Genomic DNA, 17,627 nt, shown 5'->3' with positions numbered 1-17,627 from the left:
CTTCAAGATTTAATCAAGGGACTATTATCTGTTATGATGTTTCTCCCCCCCCCACCCCATTGGATCTCATTTAGCCCAGGGTGGCCTTGATCTCATTAGGTGGGGTTGGTCTCAAAACTTTGCAGCACTCCTCCTACCTCTGCCTTTCAGTGCTGAGATTATAGGCGTGGCCGCCAAGCCTGGTCTGTGTGTGGAGGTGGAGGCAGGGGTGGGATGTTGAGCTCAGGCACGCCTGGAGCGCACGAGCCTCCTGCCTCCTCAAAGCTGCCCCCTTTTTACTTTCTAGGCCTCGGGATTAGGGCAGGTGATGTCCCAGTCACCACGCTCCTTCACTCCTCTCCAGGTGTCGCTGTTCCTTAGGTAGTGTTTGCTGCTCCAACCATGCTTGGCGGTGTGAGATTGTGTGCAGTGAAGCAAAACAATGTCTCTCTCTCTCTCTCTCTCCAAGACAAGGTTTCTCTGTAGCTTTGGCGCTTGCCCTGAAACTCACCAGCTGGTCTAAAACTCAGAGATCTGCCTGCCTCTGCTTCCTGAGCACTGGGATTAAAGGTGTGACCATCACCTCACTACCAATGTCACTTTCTATGGATAAGGTCCAGCTCATAAAAAAGAAAACGAGGAAAAGGGCAGTTTCCCCTGGGTGCCTGCTTGCAACGGCCCTGAACACAAATGCAAGAAAGGCAAGCTAGTATTTATCAGAAGGTTCAGTCTCCAGTGCAGAGGAAGGATACATGTTAATACTGTTGAAAAAAACAAAACAAACCAAGCACCTGCAACCAAGTATCATCTTTAATGAAAGCCTCTGAAGAACAAGTAACAAGAGCTGACCACAAAGAAGAGTGAAAACATTCAGAGCCAACTTTCTGCTGCACCTCTCAGCCAGTCTCTGGATGCTGGCTGAAGAGCTGCTCACTATTGTTGAAGCATTGGGGCTGAGGGGACTATCAAGACTCAGTAGACTTTAGCCAGGAGCACGGCACTCAGGAAGCGCTTAAGAGACGAGGAACCTGTAGAGGTAATACCCCCAGCTAGAGAGGAGTCTCTTGGAAGCCATCCTTCACAGTGGATTGATAGCCCTGGGTCAAATGATCTGACATCCCTAAGCAACCTCCTCCCGTCCTGTTTGGTGGGTCCTGCCGGCAAACAGTCATGGAGACAACTCCAGTCTCCCTCTCCCACTCTGCGGCCTCAACAAAGGATATTGAGGGGGCTAGAGTTCTGAGTTCTCAAGAGTAGGGTCACAGATACTTTTATGGAGGTTGAGAGGCATAAGATAGCAGTCTTGAAATTATGTTAATCTTACGGCACCGGTGGTTTAATTTCAGGTCTGATTTCTCTTCTGTTTCTTCCCTTCCCTCCGGCCATGGCCTCTCACCCCACATAGACACAGGGCGCCAAAGAGTTTAGCCTTTGATCTCCACTGGAATCTCCCAGCAGAAGAGGTATTGCTTTTTGTCATCTTGAAGTTCCCATTTCACCACCAGCTTTATCTGGAAAAAGAAAAGGAATCGGGAAAAATGAAGCCAGAACCTGATTTTTGATCTATAACTGGCTTCAGTATGTACCCTCAATCCTAATTCTTTTTAAGACATATCATCTTGTAGCCTCATTAGGATATGACTTTAATCCAAAGAGTGGGCCAACTTATACCAATGATGTCATCCAACCTAGTCCAATTTATCAATGTAATTTTTCAAGTGTAATATTTCTTTCCTCTTTCCTCCTCTTTTCTGTTTATTTTTTTTCTAAATTTTATTTTATGTGAATGAGTTTGCCTGAATGTATATATGTGCACCACTTGTATCCCGGGTACTGGAGTTACAAATGGTTGTGAGCTGCTTCTTGGTGCTGGGAACTGAATCCGGGTCCTCTGCAGAGCAGCCAGTGCTTTGACCACTGAGCATCTCTCTAGCTCCTCTTTTTTGCTTTCTTTTTCTTTTAAATAATTTATTTTTAATGCATATGTTTGTGTCAGGGTGTGGGATCCCCTGGAACTGGAGTTACAGACAGCGGCGAGCCACCATGTGAGTGCTGGGAATTGAACAAGGATCCTCTGGAAGGGCGGCCAGTGCTCTTCACCGCTGAGCCATCTCTCCAGCCCCTTTCTTTTTCTTTTTTAAAGACATAGTCTTCATAGCTAATTCAGATTAGCCTTGAATTTACTATGTAGTATGGCCTTAAATTTGTGGCAATCCTTCTACTTCAGCCCCCTGAATTCTGGCATTGTAGGTGGACAAGCACATCTATCAAATGTAATTCTAAAATCCTTCGCTTCTCTTTCCTTTCTTCTTTCCTCCCTCCATTTGTTACACAGCTTTACTGACCCGGAACTTGCTATATAACTCAGGCTGGCCTCGAACTTCTGGTCCTCCTATTTCTGCCTCCTGAGCGCTGAGATTACAGGTGTACATTACTGAGTTTCCTCTCTTAGATCAGAGGCATGTAAATAGAGCCTTACAAAAATAATAATTTTAAATTTAAATAGTTTCTCACTTATTTGGCAAACTTCTACAGCCCTTTTCACTCTTAGATCCTTCAGTGTAAAGAAACTTTCTTGTTAGCTAGGAATGGAAATGCCGAAGCACAAAGGATGGGCCAAAGCAGCGGTCTCAGCCTGAGGGTCGTGACCCCTTTGGGTGGGGGGGTCAAGTGACCCTTTCACGGGGTCACCTATGACCATCAGAAAACTGATATTTACATTATGGTAGCAAAATTGCAGTCATGGAGTAGCAATAAAAATAATTTTATGGTCATGGTCACCACAACAAGAGGAATTATGTTACCGGGTTGCAGCATTGGCAAAGGTGAGAACCACTGGTCCACAGACATGTGGAACTGGTAATTTCCAGGACTATCCTGTACAGCGACAGAGTTTAAGTTAACTTCCCCCCACGCCCACCACATTGGCTTCTCCTCTCCCAGACTGGCCTGGAACTCACTGTACAGCCAGTCCAGGCTGTTTTGAATGCACATCAATGCGGCCTCAGCTTTCCAAGTGCTAGGATTATAGATGAGCACACACCGCTGTCATCTTAAGCTGATTTCTGTTCATTATCTCACTTGATAATCTCAAAGATCTCCACTTTGACTTGGTCCAGTCAAACTATGAGCTGTGTGGTCACTGCTGTTTGTTTCTGGAGACAAAGCCTCACTTCTGCATCGCAGGCAGCCTGGAACGCTGGCGTTCACTAGATAGTCTAGTGTTGGAGAATATTATTTTAACCATGTAAAGGTGTGTTGCATTTTTTTCTGCTGCTCTTGTTAACAATGAAAAGATGTGCTATATTTGTTTGATTAAATAAAATTAACCTGGGATCGAGGGCAAGAAAAGAAAAAGGAGAGGACACCAGGGACTGACTACCCAGCCACACAGCCAGCCACGGAGTAGGAGGGAAAGAAAGGTTATACAGATATAGAAAAAGGTCAGACTGGAGAGATGGCTCAGTGGTTAAGAAATAGAAAAAGGTAAAAGCCCAGAGACAAAAGGTAGATGTGATGACTTAAGGAAAGCTGGTTAGAAACAAGCCTGACAAAGGCCAGGCATTCACAAGCAAGAATAAGTCTCCATATGATTTATTTGGGAGTTGGGTAGCAGGCCCCCTAAAAGAGAGAAAAAAAAAAACACACCAAAAAACAGACTAGACTGGCCTTCAACCTATAGCAAGTCTCCTGCCTAAGCCTTCTAAGTGTTGGAAGTGTGAGCTATTGTCCCATCTAATTTTGTAATTTTTTTAGGTAGGTCTCACTATGTAGCTCCAGCTAGCCTTGAACTCAGAGACCCTCCTGTCTCTGCCTGCTGAGTGCTGGGGTTAAAGATGTGCACTAACATGCCTTTTCTTTTTTTAAAGATCTAATGAGCCATCAGGACTGGTAGCCGCCACCACCCGGCTGGCTAAAATCTTTTAACCCTGCACAGGCTTTGGACTTAGAGACCCGTCTCTAAATCTAAACACCAGGACTTCTTGGTAAAGCAGATTTGGACTCTGTCTGTAGTACATGACATCAGAGGCTTAAAATTCTTCACTTTTAAGTCAGAAATAATATCACCACTGCACAGGGAGGCCCTGAGTGAGGAACTGGTCTATAAAAATGGCATCGCGGGTCCCTCAAACTTATCTCCTTCTGCACAGGCCTTTCCAGCTTCACAAGAAATGAGAGGCCCTTTGCCCAGTCCCTGCTTCTCACTCCCAGCCTCCCAGCTGACCCAGCTCCAGAACGTCACTTACAGAGGGGTATTCACTCTTCACTGGGAGTTTATTCAGGTAGCTGTAGGTTTTGTCTTTCTGGATGGGGCAGTTGATTCCAGATTTACAACCGTCGGGCTCAGGGATAGGGAAGAAGACAGGGAGTCCTGCCAGGATGCCGTACACTGTGGCGGAGCTGTTCTCCGACTGCGTGCCTAGGAAGACAGAAAGTCAGGAGGTGAAGGCGACTGTATTTGTAAATTCTAAGGCAAGTCCATCAAATTCACTCTCAAATGCCGGAAGGGCTATAGCAGCAGACCAGAGGCCTCTTCCTTAAAGCATCTCTGTCTTCATGGCTCACGATTAGCACCCAGCCCTGGTCCGCGTGATAAAGGAGCTGGTTTCTTTCCTTGCTCCCCATCAGGGGAATCAGGCTACTTAGACCTTATCTACCATCATAAGGACCACTGGCTTCTGCCAGAGTGTACCTTGGGTTTTAAATGCCGGCAGTGACAGGCAATCCTTTAGATACTTTGTAAGATTAAAAGAGCTGTTAATCTCTTGGTCCCCTCCAGTCTCCACACTGAAGATAGGCAGGAGGGGTAAAGTATTATTAGATTAGGGTAACTAGCCACTGCAGTTCTCAGGCAGGACTGAAGAGGTTTTCAAGAGACTGCTGGGCTCCTCCCTCTGACCATCAGGCTATTGAGACAATGTGCCCCAAGGAATTTGAATCACATCCCCTCCAGCCCTGGAAGAGAAAAGATGGAGCCCAAGGTGTCAGCAAAAGAAGGAACTTGCCCTTGCGATGAAGGAAGGGTAATGACAACTTGGAGACAGGCCAGGAGCTGAGCATATCAAGAATGAGGCTGGGCCTCCCCTGTCAGGCTGCCAGGGCCCAGACCTGTACCCCCAAACCTTTAGTAACGTTACATGCTGTTTTGATATTTTGGAGATCCAGGGTACTGGCTGTGTTTCAGTCTTTTAATTTTTAATAATAATTTAAAAAGCCTAAAATCAATTTAGTTAGTAGGGGAGTGGTGTGAACATGGCACAGCAGATGCGTAGGTCAGGGGACAACATTCGGGAGCCTGCTTTCTCCTTCCACCCGCAGATTCTGGGGTTCAGCTTCAGCCTGTGAGGCTTGGCAACAGTCACCTTTAGCTCTAAGTCATCTCACAAGCTCTTCATTTTATTTTTTAAAATTTATTTATTTTTACTTCATGTGCATTGGTGTTTTGCCTGTGTTAATATCTGAATGAAGATGCCAGATCCCCTGGGAATGGAGTTATAGACAGCTGTGAGCTGCCATGTGGGTTTTGAACCTGGGTCCTCTGCAAGAGCAGCCAGTGTTCTTAACGCTGAGTCATCATTAATTTTTATGATGATTAATTTTTATAATTTTATAAAAACATGTTTAGTCAGCATCATAATTAGACTCTTTCTTTTCATGCTCAACAAAACAGCTGAAAAAGATTATCCATTAAAACCTTTCCCTGGGGAGAGGGCACTGGAGAGTACTAGTTGCTCTTCTGGAAGACCCAGGTTCGATTCTTAGCACCTACATAGTGGCTCCTCGCACCCATAATTTCAGCTCTAGGGGATCCATCACACTCTCCTGACCTCTGTGAGCACCAGGCACACATGTGTACACATACATACATGCTGGCAGAAACCTTATACGCATAAACCTAAACAAAAACTAAAACACCAAAGACAAAACAACAATTATAAAACACAAACCCCCACCGCTGGAATGCTATCCACCTTCCACAGAACAGAAATTAAAATAACCTGCTCTACAGTTAGTCACAGACACTGCCCAGACACATGAGAGATGTCTAAACCATGTCTTCTTTGGAGTGGGCCCTGCTTTGCTGAGGTTACAGCTGTTGGAACCTGTGGCTTCCTGGTCACTTGCATGGCTCGCCTCTCCTGCTACGTTTCGTTTCCTGGTAGTAACTAGACCCTTCTGCCAGACAGCTGCTGTGGAGCAGCATCGTCAGCTTGGTTCTGTGGTTTAGCTAAGTACACTTGCACCACAGCGGCCAGAGGTTCTGCCTTGAAGTCTCCTCCAGTCAGAGGGCCAATATTTGCAGACAAATTGTTGTAGCTGCCAAAATCACCACAGTGCCTCCAAATGGCTTCCATCATTACCAAATCCATTACAGCTATCCCCACTGCAATCATATATACCACCACCACCGAAGCCATTATGACCACTAAAGTTCCCTCCACACCTAAAACCACCACCAGAGTTTCCAGAACCACTCTGACTTTTTGGCTGGATGAAGGACTAGCTATTTCTTGCTTCCATAGGGTATGTCTCACTTCACTGCGGATATACGCAGGATGGTGTTTTTGAACGGCAGTCTTATCCAAAGGGTCTTGGTTGTTAAAGGTAACAAAACTAAGCTCCTCTTTTCCTCCCTGCCTGTCACTCATGATTTCAATCACTCTGGTCTCAGAGGTGATGCTCTTCGGTGTCCTCTTCAATATTGACAAAGATCTTTCTCACAGGCGAGCGGGACCTGGTCTTTGAGGATCTTCTCCTACCGCAGCTCTTTGGTTCCACGACTCTTCCAGACACCTGATGTGGCCCTGTAGTCATGGCTGTGCCCACCTCCTCCACAACGGTGTAGTGATAAATTCAAAGACAGAGAGTGCTTGGTGTTTGGGTCAGTGTTTTCTATTGCTCAAATGGCTCCTCACACTCTTGTCAACCGTACTGAAACTCAGAACTAGAAAACGGAGCTTCTGCAGCAGTTGGGGCGCCTCAGGAGACTTTGTAACCTGTTGTCTGGGAGGTGACAGCCTCCAGTGATGTTTCCTCAGGCTTGTCGACAGACAGAAAGAGCCCTTATATATTCTGTATAGGAACTGTGTGACTGTGTGTGTGTGAACACAAGCCTGAGGTCAGCCTCAAGAAACCATGCACCTTGTTTTGAGAGTCTTCTTACTGGCCCAGGACTTACTGACTCGGCCAGGCTGGCTGCCAGTGAGCCTTGGGAGTTGTTTCCACCTCCCCAGGGCTGGGGCCACAAGCCTATTTCCAGGACGACCATTCCTGGCATTTTACATGGATTCTGGAAATCGAACTGAGGTCCTCATGTTTTTGGTTTTGTGTTGGGTTTTTGAGACAACATTTCTCTGTGTAACAGCTTTGGCTATCCTGAAACTCGCTCTGTAGACCAGGCTGGCCTTGAACTTACAGAAGCCTGTCTCTGCTTCCTGAGTGCTGGGATTAAAGGCATGTGCCACCACTGCCTGGTGAGGCCCTATTTTTTAAAAAGATTTATTTATTTATTATATATTATATATATTATTTATTATATATGTATACAGTGTTCTGCCTGCATTATGCCTGCAGGCCAGAGAGGACACTAGATCTCATTACAGATGGTTGTGAGGTACCATGTGGTTGCTGGGAAGTGAACTCAGGACCTTCAGAAGAGGAAGCTGTGTTTTTAATTAATGAGCCATCTCTTCAGCCCCTGTCTTTTCTAAACAAACAAACAAACAAACAAAAAATAACAACAAAAAAAACAAAGTTTCTTTGTGTAGCCCTGGCTGTCTTGAACTCACTTTGCAGACCAGGCTGGCCTCGAACTCACAGAAGGATATCGCTATTTAGTCCAGGCTACCTTTGAAATCCTCTTGTTTCACCCTCCAGTGTTGTGATTACAGGCATCACTTACAGCACGTGGCTTTTCATTCTTTCTGTGTGGGGCGGCATGGCTTCCACCTAGAATGCCGTGTGTGTTCACAAGTGCATATGCAGAGGCCAGAGGAAGACATCCTGAGCTCTGCCCCATCGCTCTGAGTCTCCAAGGAATACTCTGAGATAGAGGCTCTCACGTCCTGGCTAGTCTTAATGTCAACCTGACACGGCAAACTAGAGTCATCTGAAAGGAGGGAACCTCCATAACATTGGGCTGTAAGGCATTAATTAGTGATTGATGTGGGAGGGCTCAGCCCATAGTGGGTGGTGCCATCCCAGGACTGACATCTTGGGTTCTGTAAGAAAGCAGGCTGAGCAGGTAAGCCAGTAAGCAGCGCCCCTCCATGGCCTCTCTATCAGTCCTGCCTCCATGTTCCTGCCCTGCTTAAGTTCCTGCCCTGACTTCCTTCAATGATGAACAGTGATATGGAAGTATAAGCTGAATGAACCCTTTCCTCCCCAAATTGCTTTTTGGTCATAGTGTTTTGTTTTAGCAAAAGAAACCCTAACTAAGACACTGAACTGGAGCTAGGCTGGTGGCCAGCAGGTCCCCACCCCCCAGCCTTTGCACTCACAGTTCTGGACTTACAGGCATGTGTGTGGCACACCTACCTTTTTATGTCAGGGCTGGGATCTGAACTCAGGTCCTCATGTTTGGGTAACAAGTGCTTTTTTCCTACTGAGTCATCTCCCCAGCCTTTAGTTTGTTTTTGTTTTGTTTTGTTTTGTTTTTAAACAAACAAGCTAAGGGGATAGGGTGGATCAAGAAAGAAAGTAGGGCACTCATTCTCTGAGCATAGAAGTGAGCAGCGCTGAGAACTCTGAGTTCTAGATAGTTCATGGGAGAGCAAACGGGGGAAGGAGTCCAGACAGCTGCTCTGTCCAGAAATAAGCATTCTGGACTTGTCTAGATTCTTTACATTTTTTAAAAAATTTTAATTTCATTTATGTTTATGTCTGTGTATGCACACATTATGTGTGGGTGCTTGTGCAAGACAGAGGAGGGGCACTGGACACCCTGGAGCTGGAGGGGGTTGGGAGTTCCACGTGGGTGCTGGAAATACAACTCAGGTCTTCTTGTTTGTTTGGGACAGGGTTTCTCTGTGTAGCTTTGGAGTCTCTCCTGGAACTCACTCTGTAGGCCAGGTTGGCCTTGAACTCACAGAGATCCGCCTGCCTCTGCCTCCCCAGTGCTGGGATTAAAGGCGTGCGCCACCACAGCCCAGCTCAGGTCTTCTTCAAGAACAGCAAGCTCTCTTAACAACTGAGTCATCTTTCTCTGGTGCAAATCTGCTGTCTTTAAAGTGTGTGCGTGTGTGTACATGTGTGTGTGTATGTGTGTGTGCGTGTGTGTGACACAATGCACTTGTAGGAATCAGTTCTCTCCTTTGACTATGAGGCTTCTAGGGACTGAACTTAAGTCACCCAGCCTGGTGACAAGTGCCTTTACCCACAGAGTCACTTTACACATACCTTTTCTCCTTTGAGATAAGCCATCAGTTCTCAACATGTGGGTCTCAACCCCTTTTGGGGGTGAACAACCTTTTCACAGGGGTTGCATATCAGATATCCTGAATATCAGATATTTACATTATGATTCATAACAGCAAAATTACAGTTATGAAGTAGCAACGAAAATAATTTTATGGTTGTAGGTCACCACAACATGAGGAACTGTATTAAAGGGTCGCAGTATTAGGACGGCTGAGAACCACTGAGATAAGATCTCTCTCTGTAGCTGTGGCTAGCCTGGAATTTTCTATAATGAGGGTCCTTTTGGGCTCATGGTTCTTCCACTGCAGCCTGGCTTGAAGGAACATTATTCAGAATGTTAAAGATTTGCTTCTCTCCTTTCTTCACCCCCTTGCTGTCTCAGTCAGGTTTTCAGGATTAGGCTGCGCTGGACACAGCAGGAACCCAGCATGAGAAGGGTGTCTGAGGACACAGTTGTGGCCCTGAGAGTTTCCTGCTGAGAGACATCACACAGCGAGCCTGCCAGCAGAGAGCTCTCACGCAGCTCTGACTCACAGCGTAGTCTGCACGGCTCCTAGATTTTGCGCCATCCTCTTATATGTTGTGAAACTACTACAGGATTCTCCCCTCCCCACTTCTAGTCAGAGCTGTAACTTAAAAGCGCTCCTTTTATCAATCCAGCCCTTCAGGTTTCCTTTCAGAACGTGAAAAGTAATAGCTACGGAGCCAGATTCGGTCCTGTCCAGCAACAAAGTGAATTCTAGCTTTGTGCAGGTCAGAAAGACTCACCCGCTTTATCACGGTTCAGTGTGAACTGAAGGGAAGAGTCACGTCTACTCACCACTAGTGAAGGTGACATTGACACTGTAAGACTGGCCTTTGTGCAGCTCACAGGGCTGGGTGGGGCATGGGCTCACGTTCACCTCCTTTATAACTCCGACCTTAGAACCTAAAAAAGAAAAAAAAAAAGATTTGAATAGGAGGAAAAGACTGCGCTGAAGTTGCAGGTGCCTCATGGTCAAGTGAGTTTCTTCTGATTGCTTTCCCAAAACGAAGTCCTTAGGACAAAGTACTGTTAGATTTGGGGCTGGGTAGAGGGCTCGAAAGGTAAACACAGCACTTGCTGTACAGTATGAGGACCCGAGTCTGAATCCCCAGAACCTACCTAAAGCTGGCTGTGGCAGGGGCATTTGCAATCCCAGCATTCTTACAGAGAGATGGAGGTAGAGAAAGGGAATCCTGAAAGCGTGCCAGCCAGTCAGCCTGTAGGATGCTGCCAGCATAGCTGCAAAGAGACCCACTTCAAACAAGGCAGAAGGCAAGGACCCGCATCTGAGACTTCCTCTGGTCCCTGCATGTCCCTAGATGGGCACACCTACACCATACACTGACATCTCCTTTCCTCCCTCCCTCCCCTCGTACACACACACACACACACACACACACACACACACACACACAAACACTTAACACAAACGTCAAGAATTTTGGCACTACTAAAAATCAAACCTATAAATTGAATGAAAAGCAAGTTGATTTCTTGGCAAGTAGAATACTAGTATTTACCAAACTAAGAAATATAGTGAGACCATGTTTAGACAACTCTATATTAAAAGGACTGTATTTAAAAAAAAAAAAAGCCAGGCATGGTGGCACATACGTTTAATCCCAGCACTTGGGAGGCAGAGAAAGGTAGATCTCCCTGAGTTCCAGGCCAGCCTGGTCTACCAAGACAACCAGAGATACATAGTGAAACCCTGTGTCAAAAAAACAAAAAATAAAAACAGAAAAGCCTAAGCGCTCCCAGATTCTTGTCTTGCTTTTTCTCGTTATCTCTCACTTTCCTGTGGGGGTACTTGGGGATGAACCTGGGGATCTTTATATCTTGAATTCCTTCTTTTTAAAAAATTAATTTATTGTGGGTGTACATGCCTATGCTCCACAGTGCATATGTGAAGGTCAGAGGACAACTTTTAAAAGCTGGTTCTCAGCTGGGCAGTGGAGGTGCACACCTTTAACTCTAGCACTTGGGAGGCAGAGGCAGGCAGATCTCTGAGTTTATGGCCAGCCTGGTCTACAGAGTGAGTTCCAGGACAACCAAGGCTACAAAAAGAAAGCCCGTCTTAGCTGGGCAGTGGTGGCACACGCCTTTAATCCCAGCACTTGAGAAGCAGAGGCAGGTGGATCTCTGTGAGTTCAAGGCCAGCCTGGTCTACAAGAACTCGTTCCAGGATAGGCTTCAAAGCTACAGAGAAACCCTGTCTCCAAAAACCAAAAACCAAACCAAACCAAACCAAAACAACAACAAAACAAACCAAGAAAACCCCATCTTGAAAAAACAAAACAAAAAAGAGAAAGAAAGAAAAGACAGAAAGAAAAAAAAAGGAAATAAAGAGTAATATTAGTGGTCTAGGTTAGTCAGTCAAACTTGGTTTTTTAAACCAGTGGCGCCTGAACCCCACTGTTTTGTGAGAGAGTGGTGTGTGGGACTTAAGAGAAACCAACATCTCAATCCTGAAAAGAAGGAACAGTTCCCTCTTTAAAGCTGAAGTTCCCCACAGTCCTTCTGCTTTCCGGTCAGTCACGTTCTCCGGCAGCCGCTAAGAGGCTCGCTTAGGGAGTCATGAGTACCCTGGCTCTCACAAGCAGGATCTCAGATCTTGACTAAGCCATTAAACTTTGACTTTTCCCAGAACCAGAGGAAGACAGAGGTCAAGATCTTTATAGTTCCAAAAAACACTCAGGGCCCAAGCTGGGCGAGGTACCAGGTTGGTCAGTACCTGCAGTTCTCGGACAGTTGAGGCAGGAGGAGCACAGTTTGAGGTCAGCCTTGTTTCAAACAAACAAACAAATAAAAAAACAAACAGGGCCCAAGCAGGGCTGATTCACTCAGTTAAGATGGTAGCAACACCAGCTACACTAACTGGTACAGTAACTGTTCTAGCAGAAGAGAAGATATTTGAAAGAGATACTGAGGGGCTGGAGAAACGGCTCAGAGGTTAAGAGCACTGACTGCTCTTCTGGACGTCCTAAGTTGAATTCCCAGCAACCACATGTTGGCTCACAATCATCTGTAAGCCCTCTTCAGGCATACAAGTATACATGCAGACAGAACATTGTATACATAGCAAATAAATAAAATCTTAAAAAAAGAAAAAAAAAAGATACCGTGTTATCAAGACTACCGAAACAAAGGACCCCAATGGGGGAGGGGGTGGTGACACCTGGGTGCCAGCCAGATGAGAACCCTGCTTCCCAGGAAGAGATTTCAGTTCTGACAACAGGTCAGACCACCTTGTAGGATAGACCTGAGCTGACTATACTATTCATATCTCTTGCCCTCGATTTAAATACAAACCTCTTAGTACCCCCCAAAACTGACTGCTGGTTCCTTTGTTATATTCTTCTTTCCAATACTGCTATACTGAAAAAGTTTCTTTCTCAGCTTTTAAATATTACTTGCTCTTTTCAAAAAAAAAAAAACTTGTTAAGGCCTATTTATTTATTTAGAGACAGGGTTTATCTGTGTGGTTTTAGTTGTCCTAGAACTTACTCTGTAGATCAGACTAGCCTCGAACTCATAGAGATGCACCTGCCTCTGCTTCCTGAGGGCTGGGATTAATTGTGCTAGGTTTATTCATTTTCTTGGGTGAGAAAATGCTGCCTACATATATGTATATACACATGGTACCCATGGAGGTCAGAAGAGGGCACTGGATTCCCTAGAACTGGAGTTATGGATGGCTGTGAGCCACCACGAGGGTACTGGGGACCAAACCTGAATCCTCTGAAAGAGGGGCAAGTGCTCTAAACCACTGAGTCATTCCTCAGGCCCATTTACTTGTCTCTTTAACTGGCATTTGAGATGAGCAGCCAGTGCCCGGGCTTTCAGACTACACACTCTAGTACAGTAGTAGTCATGAGTACTCCATCCTAGATTTCTTTTCCTCGCTAGTAAAATTACCAGGCTAAGGGCAGCACAGTTGCTGGAAATAATATACTTGTAACTACTATTTATGTTTAAAAAAATAATGGTCAGAAACACAAAGGTAATTCAAGCCCCTGACACTGGCCAGCAGAATGGGAGAGAATGAGCGAACAGCCTGGCAACAGTGCCCGTGACAGGGTAGGCTAGCAACGCTTTTCGGTGATACTCCTCAGCTACTGTAACTGAGGGGGCAGACTGACGCCTATTACCTGGGTCTAACATCTTAGCAGCCCAGCTTCTTACTGTGCAGCCTGCAGACAAGACACTCAACATCTGGGGCTGCCCTGAGGGCAGCGAGTCAACAAAGCGGTCAGATCTGGAACACAGTGGCACCACTGAAGTTGCTGGCTGTGATTACCATTACTTCTGATTCGGTCCAGGAACTAGAACAGCTGCTCCTGGGTGAGTAAGCGAAGCCCCTCCGGCAGGAGCGCTAAGCTTTTCGCCTTAAATATACTTCATGGGCCGGCTATGTAGTTACCAGGCTAGTTTAGAACTGTCCATGCAGAACACAAAATGACAGTGCGTGCACTTGATCCTCTCTCCCTGTGCTCACCCTCAGGCTGGAAGGGTCTCCTCAAAGTCCCTCTTTTATCACACCGATCCATTATTACAGACCCTGGGGGTCCATAAATGACACTCCGCAGTCCCTATTTCCTAGCTTGCTCTCACATTTCACGCACTTTGGGCACTCTCCCACTCTATCTCATGATAGGTAGCCAGGAAAGTTGAAAACTGGTGCTTGTGTCCAGGCTTCAGTGGCCAGCTCTACCTGCTTCTTCAAAGTTGGGTCACATGATCTCATGGGATCAAAGGAAAGGGTACTTACAGTCCTTTTGTGCGGTTTTTTTCTTCCTGCCCCCTGACAAGAGGTTCCCAGACTTCAAATGTCAATAGAACAAACCCTTCAGTTCCCACTGCAAATATTGCATAAGTAGTTCACTAGCTTCCACGTTTCCCGTGAGGAAATTCTACCCCAGGAGAAGGCGAGCACAGAATGGAAAACAAAAACTTCTCATCTGGGGGCTGGAGAGATAGCTCAGTGGTTAAGAGCACTGGCTGCTCTTCCAGATCCTGAGTTCAATCCCCAGCAACCACATGGTAGCTCACAACCATCTGTAATGAGATAAGGCGCCCTCCTCTGGCATGTGGGCATACATGGAGGCAGAAATTGTATACATAATAAATAAATAAATCTTAAAAAAAAAAACAAAACTTCTCATCTGGGCCCTGAAATTTTCATTTTGTATTTCCTAATTCAAAATCTGTCAGTTTCTTTTAAGTTCTCTAGGGCCGAGAGACGACTCCAACTCAGAAGGTAAAAGTATTGCTACCAAGGCTGACGACCTGAGTTTCAATTCCTGAAGTCACACAGAGGAAGGGGGAGATCCCTGCAAGTTGTCCTCTGGCCTTTACATATATGCTGTGCAATTGTGGGTCCTCCTACATACATACACACAAATCAACAAATAAATAAAACAGGAAAGACAAGTTCTTCCCAGAGGTATATACCTGCTTTAAAAAAAAATGTAGGCATGATGGCACATGACTTTGATCCCAGCACTTCTTAATGTAGAGGCAGGTAGATCTTTGTGAGTTCAGGCTGGTCCACAAAGCTGTCTCAAACAAGCAAAACTAACAACACAACACTAACAACAACAACAACAAAAGTACTGGAGTCCAAAGTGGTTCGCAGAGACTTAGGAACCTCCTGCTACCCAGCTGCAGGATTTAGACAAGTTAGTTCACGTGCTTGGATTGCCTTCCTGTGAAACAGACAGTGAAGAATGAGTTAGTAAAATGAATTCGGTGCCTTCATCCAAGTGCTGGTCCTAAGCTCACAAAGGAGGGGAGGGAGGGAATATCTCTGTGGAAAGGGTGCTTTTCTTGCAAGCACAAGACCAGAGTTCAATTCCCAGAACCCACATAAAAATGCCAGGTAATAGTGGCACATGCCTTTAATCCCAGCACTCAGGGAGGTAGAGTAAGTCTGGTGTACAGAGCGAGCCCCAGGACAGCCGGAGCTACACAGAGAAACCTTCTCGCAAACAAACAACAAAAACACTCATGGTGGCACACACATGTAATCCTGACCCTGGGACAGGTGGACAGGAGGACCACAAGGATCCCTGGTTAGCCAGTCTAGACTAACAGTGAGCCCCGTGCCAATGAGAGACCATGTTTCAAAAGAAGTGGATGACCACGTCTCAAAAGGAGTGGATGGTGTTCTTGAGGATGACACCTGAGGGACTGTACTCTGGCTGCCACATGCTTGGGTACACATGAGCACACACACATTAAAAATAGAACAAAAATTTAAGCAGCTTTTTTTTGTTTTTTTGTTTTTTTGTTTTGTTTTTTGAGACAGGGTTTCTCTGTATGGTTTTGGAGCCTGTCTTGGAACTAGCGCTGTAGACTAGGCTGGCCTCGAACTCACAGAGATCCTGCCTGCCTCTGCCTCTGCCTCCCAAGTGTTGGGATTAAAGGCATGCACCTCCACTTGGCAAAATTTAAGCAGTTTAACAGAGGGAAAAGCAGCACTTTAAAGGAACAGCCTCTTTTTGCTAGTCTTCTAGTTTAGCATCAGTGAAGGCAGTGGTCCTTAGTGATCTGCCTAAATATGTCCACCTTTGCTTTTGCCTTAACAGAAGTTTTGATAACACATTAGAAACAGTATTAATTCCCTCTTCTACCTTTTTGGTAAATATTTATTGAGTAGTTAGTATTACCTGGATGCTGGCTACAAAGAAGCATACTTAACTTGGTTCCCCATTCAGTTGTGTAACTTTAGGAAGGCTTACTTAAGCTACCCCACCCCCACCTCTTCAATTAGAGTTATCTGTGTGCCTGTGAGTGCTGTACCTGAGGAGGCCAGAGACACTGGACTCCCTGAAGTTGGAGATACAGACAGTTGTGGGCCACCTGATGTGGATACAGGGAACTGAACTCTAGTCTTCTGGAACAACAGGCACTCTGAACCACTCACCTAATAACTCTTTAATTCAATGATTCACCGTGGTCTCCAGGTTTTCCTCCTGCTCACATATTTTACGAAATCAGTTTTTGTCTTTCGTTTATCACTGCGCTTTTCCACCTCTAACCTCCCTCCACCCCATTGCTCCAGCTTTGCCCCAGCAATTACTTGTATAGCCTAACTGGATGAACTCGGGGTTTCTACCCTCTGTTATATTTTCCAATAGAAAGAGTCCAGCGGCAGCGTCGGGAGCGAGTTCTTTGTCACAAGGCATCACTAGAAGTGGGAGTTTTACAGGAGACACGATCATGAAATTCGTTAACCCAAAGGAAACCCGACATTGTCAAAGAATTAATTACGAGAACTGGCTTTTGTCTTGTCAGCAAGAGAAAAGGGGGTAAAAAAAAAAAAACCTCTGAAAGCCAAACAGGGCTACAAAGGGAGACTGCCTCCTACCCACCCATCCCCAATCCAACCAAGGAGAAAACTTCAAACGAACAAAGGGACAAGGCTAGTGAAGATGCAAGGGATAAATCAAAACAAGTTCTCGGCCCATCCCCTCAATTCGTGTCGGATGCAGGCTCGCTGTTTACCCTATTGTTTTATTTTTGCTTTTATTTGCCTTGAATTAGCAACCCTCCTGTCTCTACCGTCTAGTGCTGCGACTACGTGCCGGCTTGATTGATGTCCACCCAACAAACTTTAGAGAACTTCAGCACAAGGTTCGCCTTGAGAGTGTAGAGATTACCCCAAAACACGCTGGCAAGTAAAGTCTAAGTTGTACGGAGGGTTAAGTTTCATCAAGGGTGGTGGTACCTTCGGACCCAACCTAGCCCGTTCCACCCTGGGTCTGAGGCTGAGCCCCCACGTTCTCAGTAACCCGCCCAATCCAGTCCGCGGGTCTCCTGGAGTGGGCTCAGTGCTCACCGCAGTCCTTGAAGCGCAGGGGCTCGGCCCGGGTGGCGGCAGCGAGCGCCAGTATAAGGATCGTGCAGGCCAGGAAACGCATGGTGGATAAGAACGCTCCGCAATCTAGGAAGGAAAATGCAGCTGCGGCAGTCACAAGATAAACTTGTCACGGCGGACCGAGGGAGGAGCCGGGTCAGGCCACTTGTGACCAGTCACCAGCGAAGGTCCGCCCGCGCCCCGCCCGGGGCTCCAGGGCGCCTGGCGCGCAGCTGGCCCTTTATCTCCGCCCATCTCGTCCCCTCCCAGGCAGGGCCTGCGGAGATCCCGCTCTTCTTTGCGGTCGTCCCACTCTATTGGTACCGCCCAGCGTCGGCAATT

General features: G+C 46.2%; 1 protein-coding gene across 1 annotated transcript; it reads right to left on the bottom strand.

The window, feature by feature from the left end:
• Positions 1 to 771: 771 nt before the first annotated feature.
• Positions 772 to 17,460, bottom strand: Npc2 (NPC intracellular cholesterol transporter 2). The gene is made up of 4 exons (XM_087911644.1): positions 17,268 to 17,460; positions 10,220 to 10,327; positions 4,227 to 4,399; positions 772 to 1,490 (listed from the first exon to the last, which is right to left on the bottom strand). Exons 1-4 carry the CDS (start codon positions 17,347 to 17,349, stop codon positions 1,404 to 1,406), a joined length of 450 nt encoding a protein of 149 aa, XP_087767770.1. The 5' UTR covers positions 17,350 to 17,460; the 3' UTR covers positions 772 to 1,403.
• Positions 17,461 to 17,627: the final 167 nt, after the last annotated feature.

This window comes from Myodes glareolus, chromosome 11, assembly GCF_982192425.1.
Source record: "Myodes glareolus chromosome 11, mMyoGla1.1, whole genome shotgun sequence".
NCBI classification, from domain to species: Eukaryota; Metazoa; Chordata; class Mammalia; order Rodentia; family Cricetidae; genus Myodes; species Myodes glareolus.
This window is presented reverse-complemented; position numbering and strand designations above follow the sequence as displayed.

What these genes read in the sequence shown, in the direction of transcription:
- Npc2 (XM_087911644.1), bottom strand. Translation starts at nt 17,349, where the DNA reads ATGCGTTTCCTGGCCTGCACGATCCTTATACTGGCGCTCGCTGCCGCC. An exon ending in CCTGCGCTTCAAGGACTGCG is followed by an intron (nt 10,328 to 17,267) that starts GTGAGCACTGAG and finishes TTTCTTTTTTAG; the next exon opens with GTTCTAAGGTCGGAGTTATA. An exon ending in TGAAGAGTGAATACCCCTCT is followed by an intron (nt 1,491 to 4,226) that starts GTAAGTGACGTT and finishes TTCTTTTTCCAG; the next exon opens with ATAAAGCTGGTGGTGAAATG.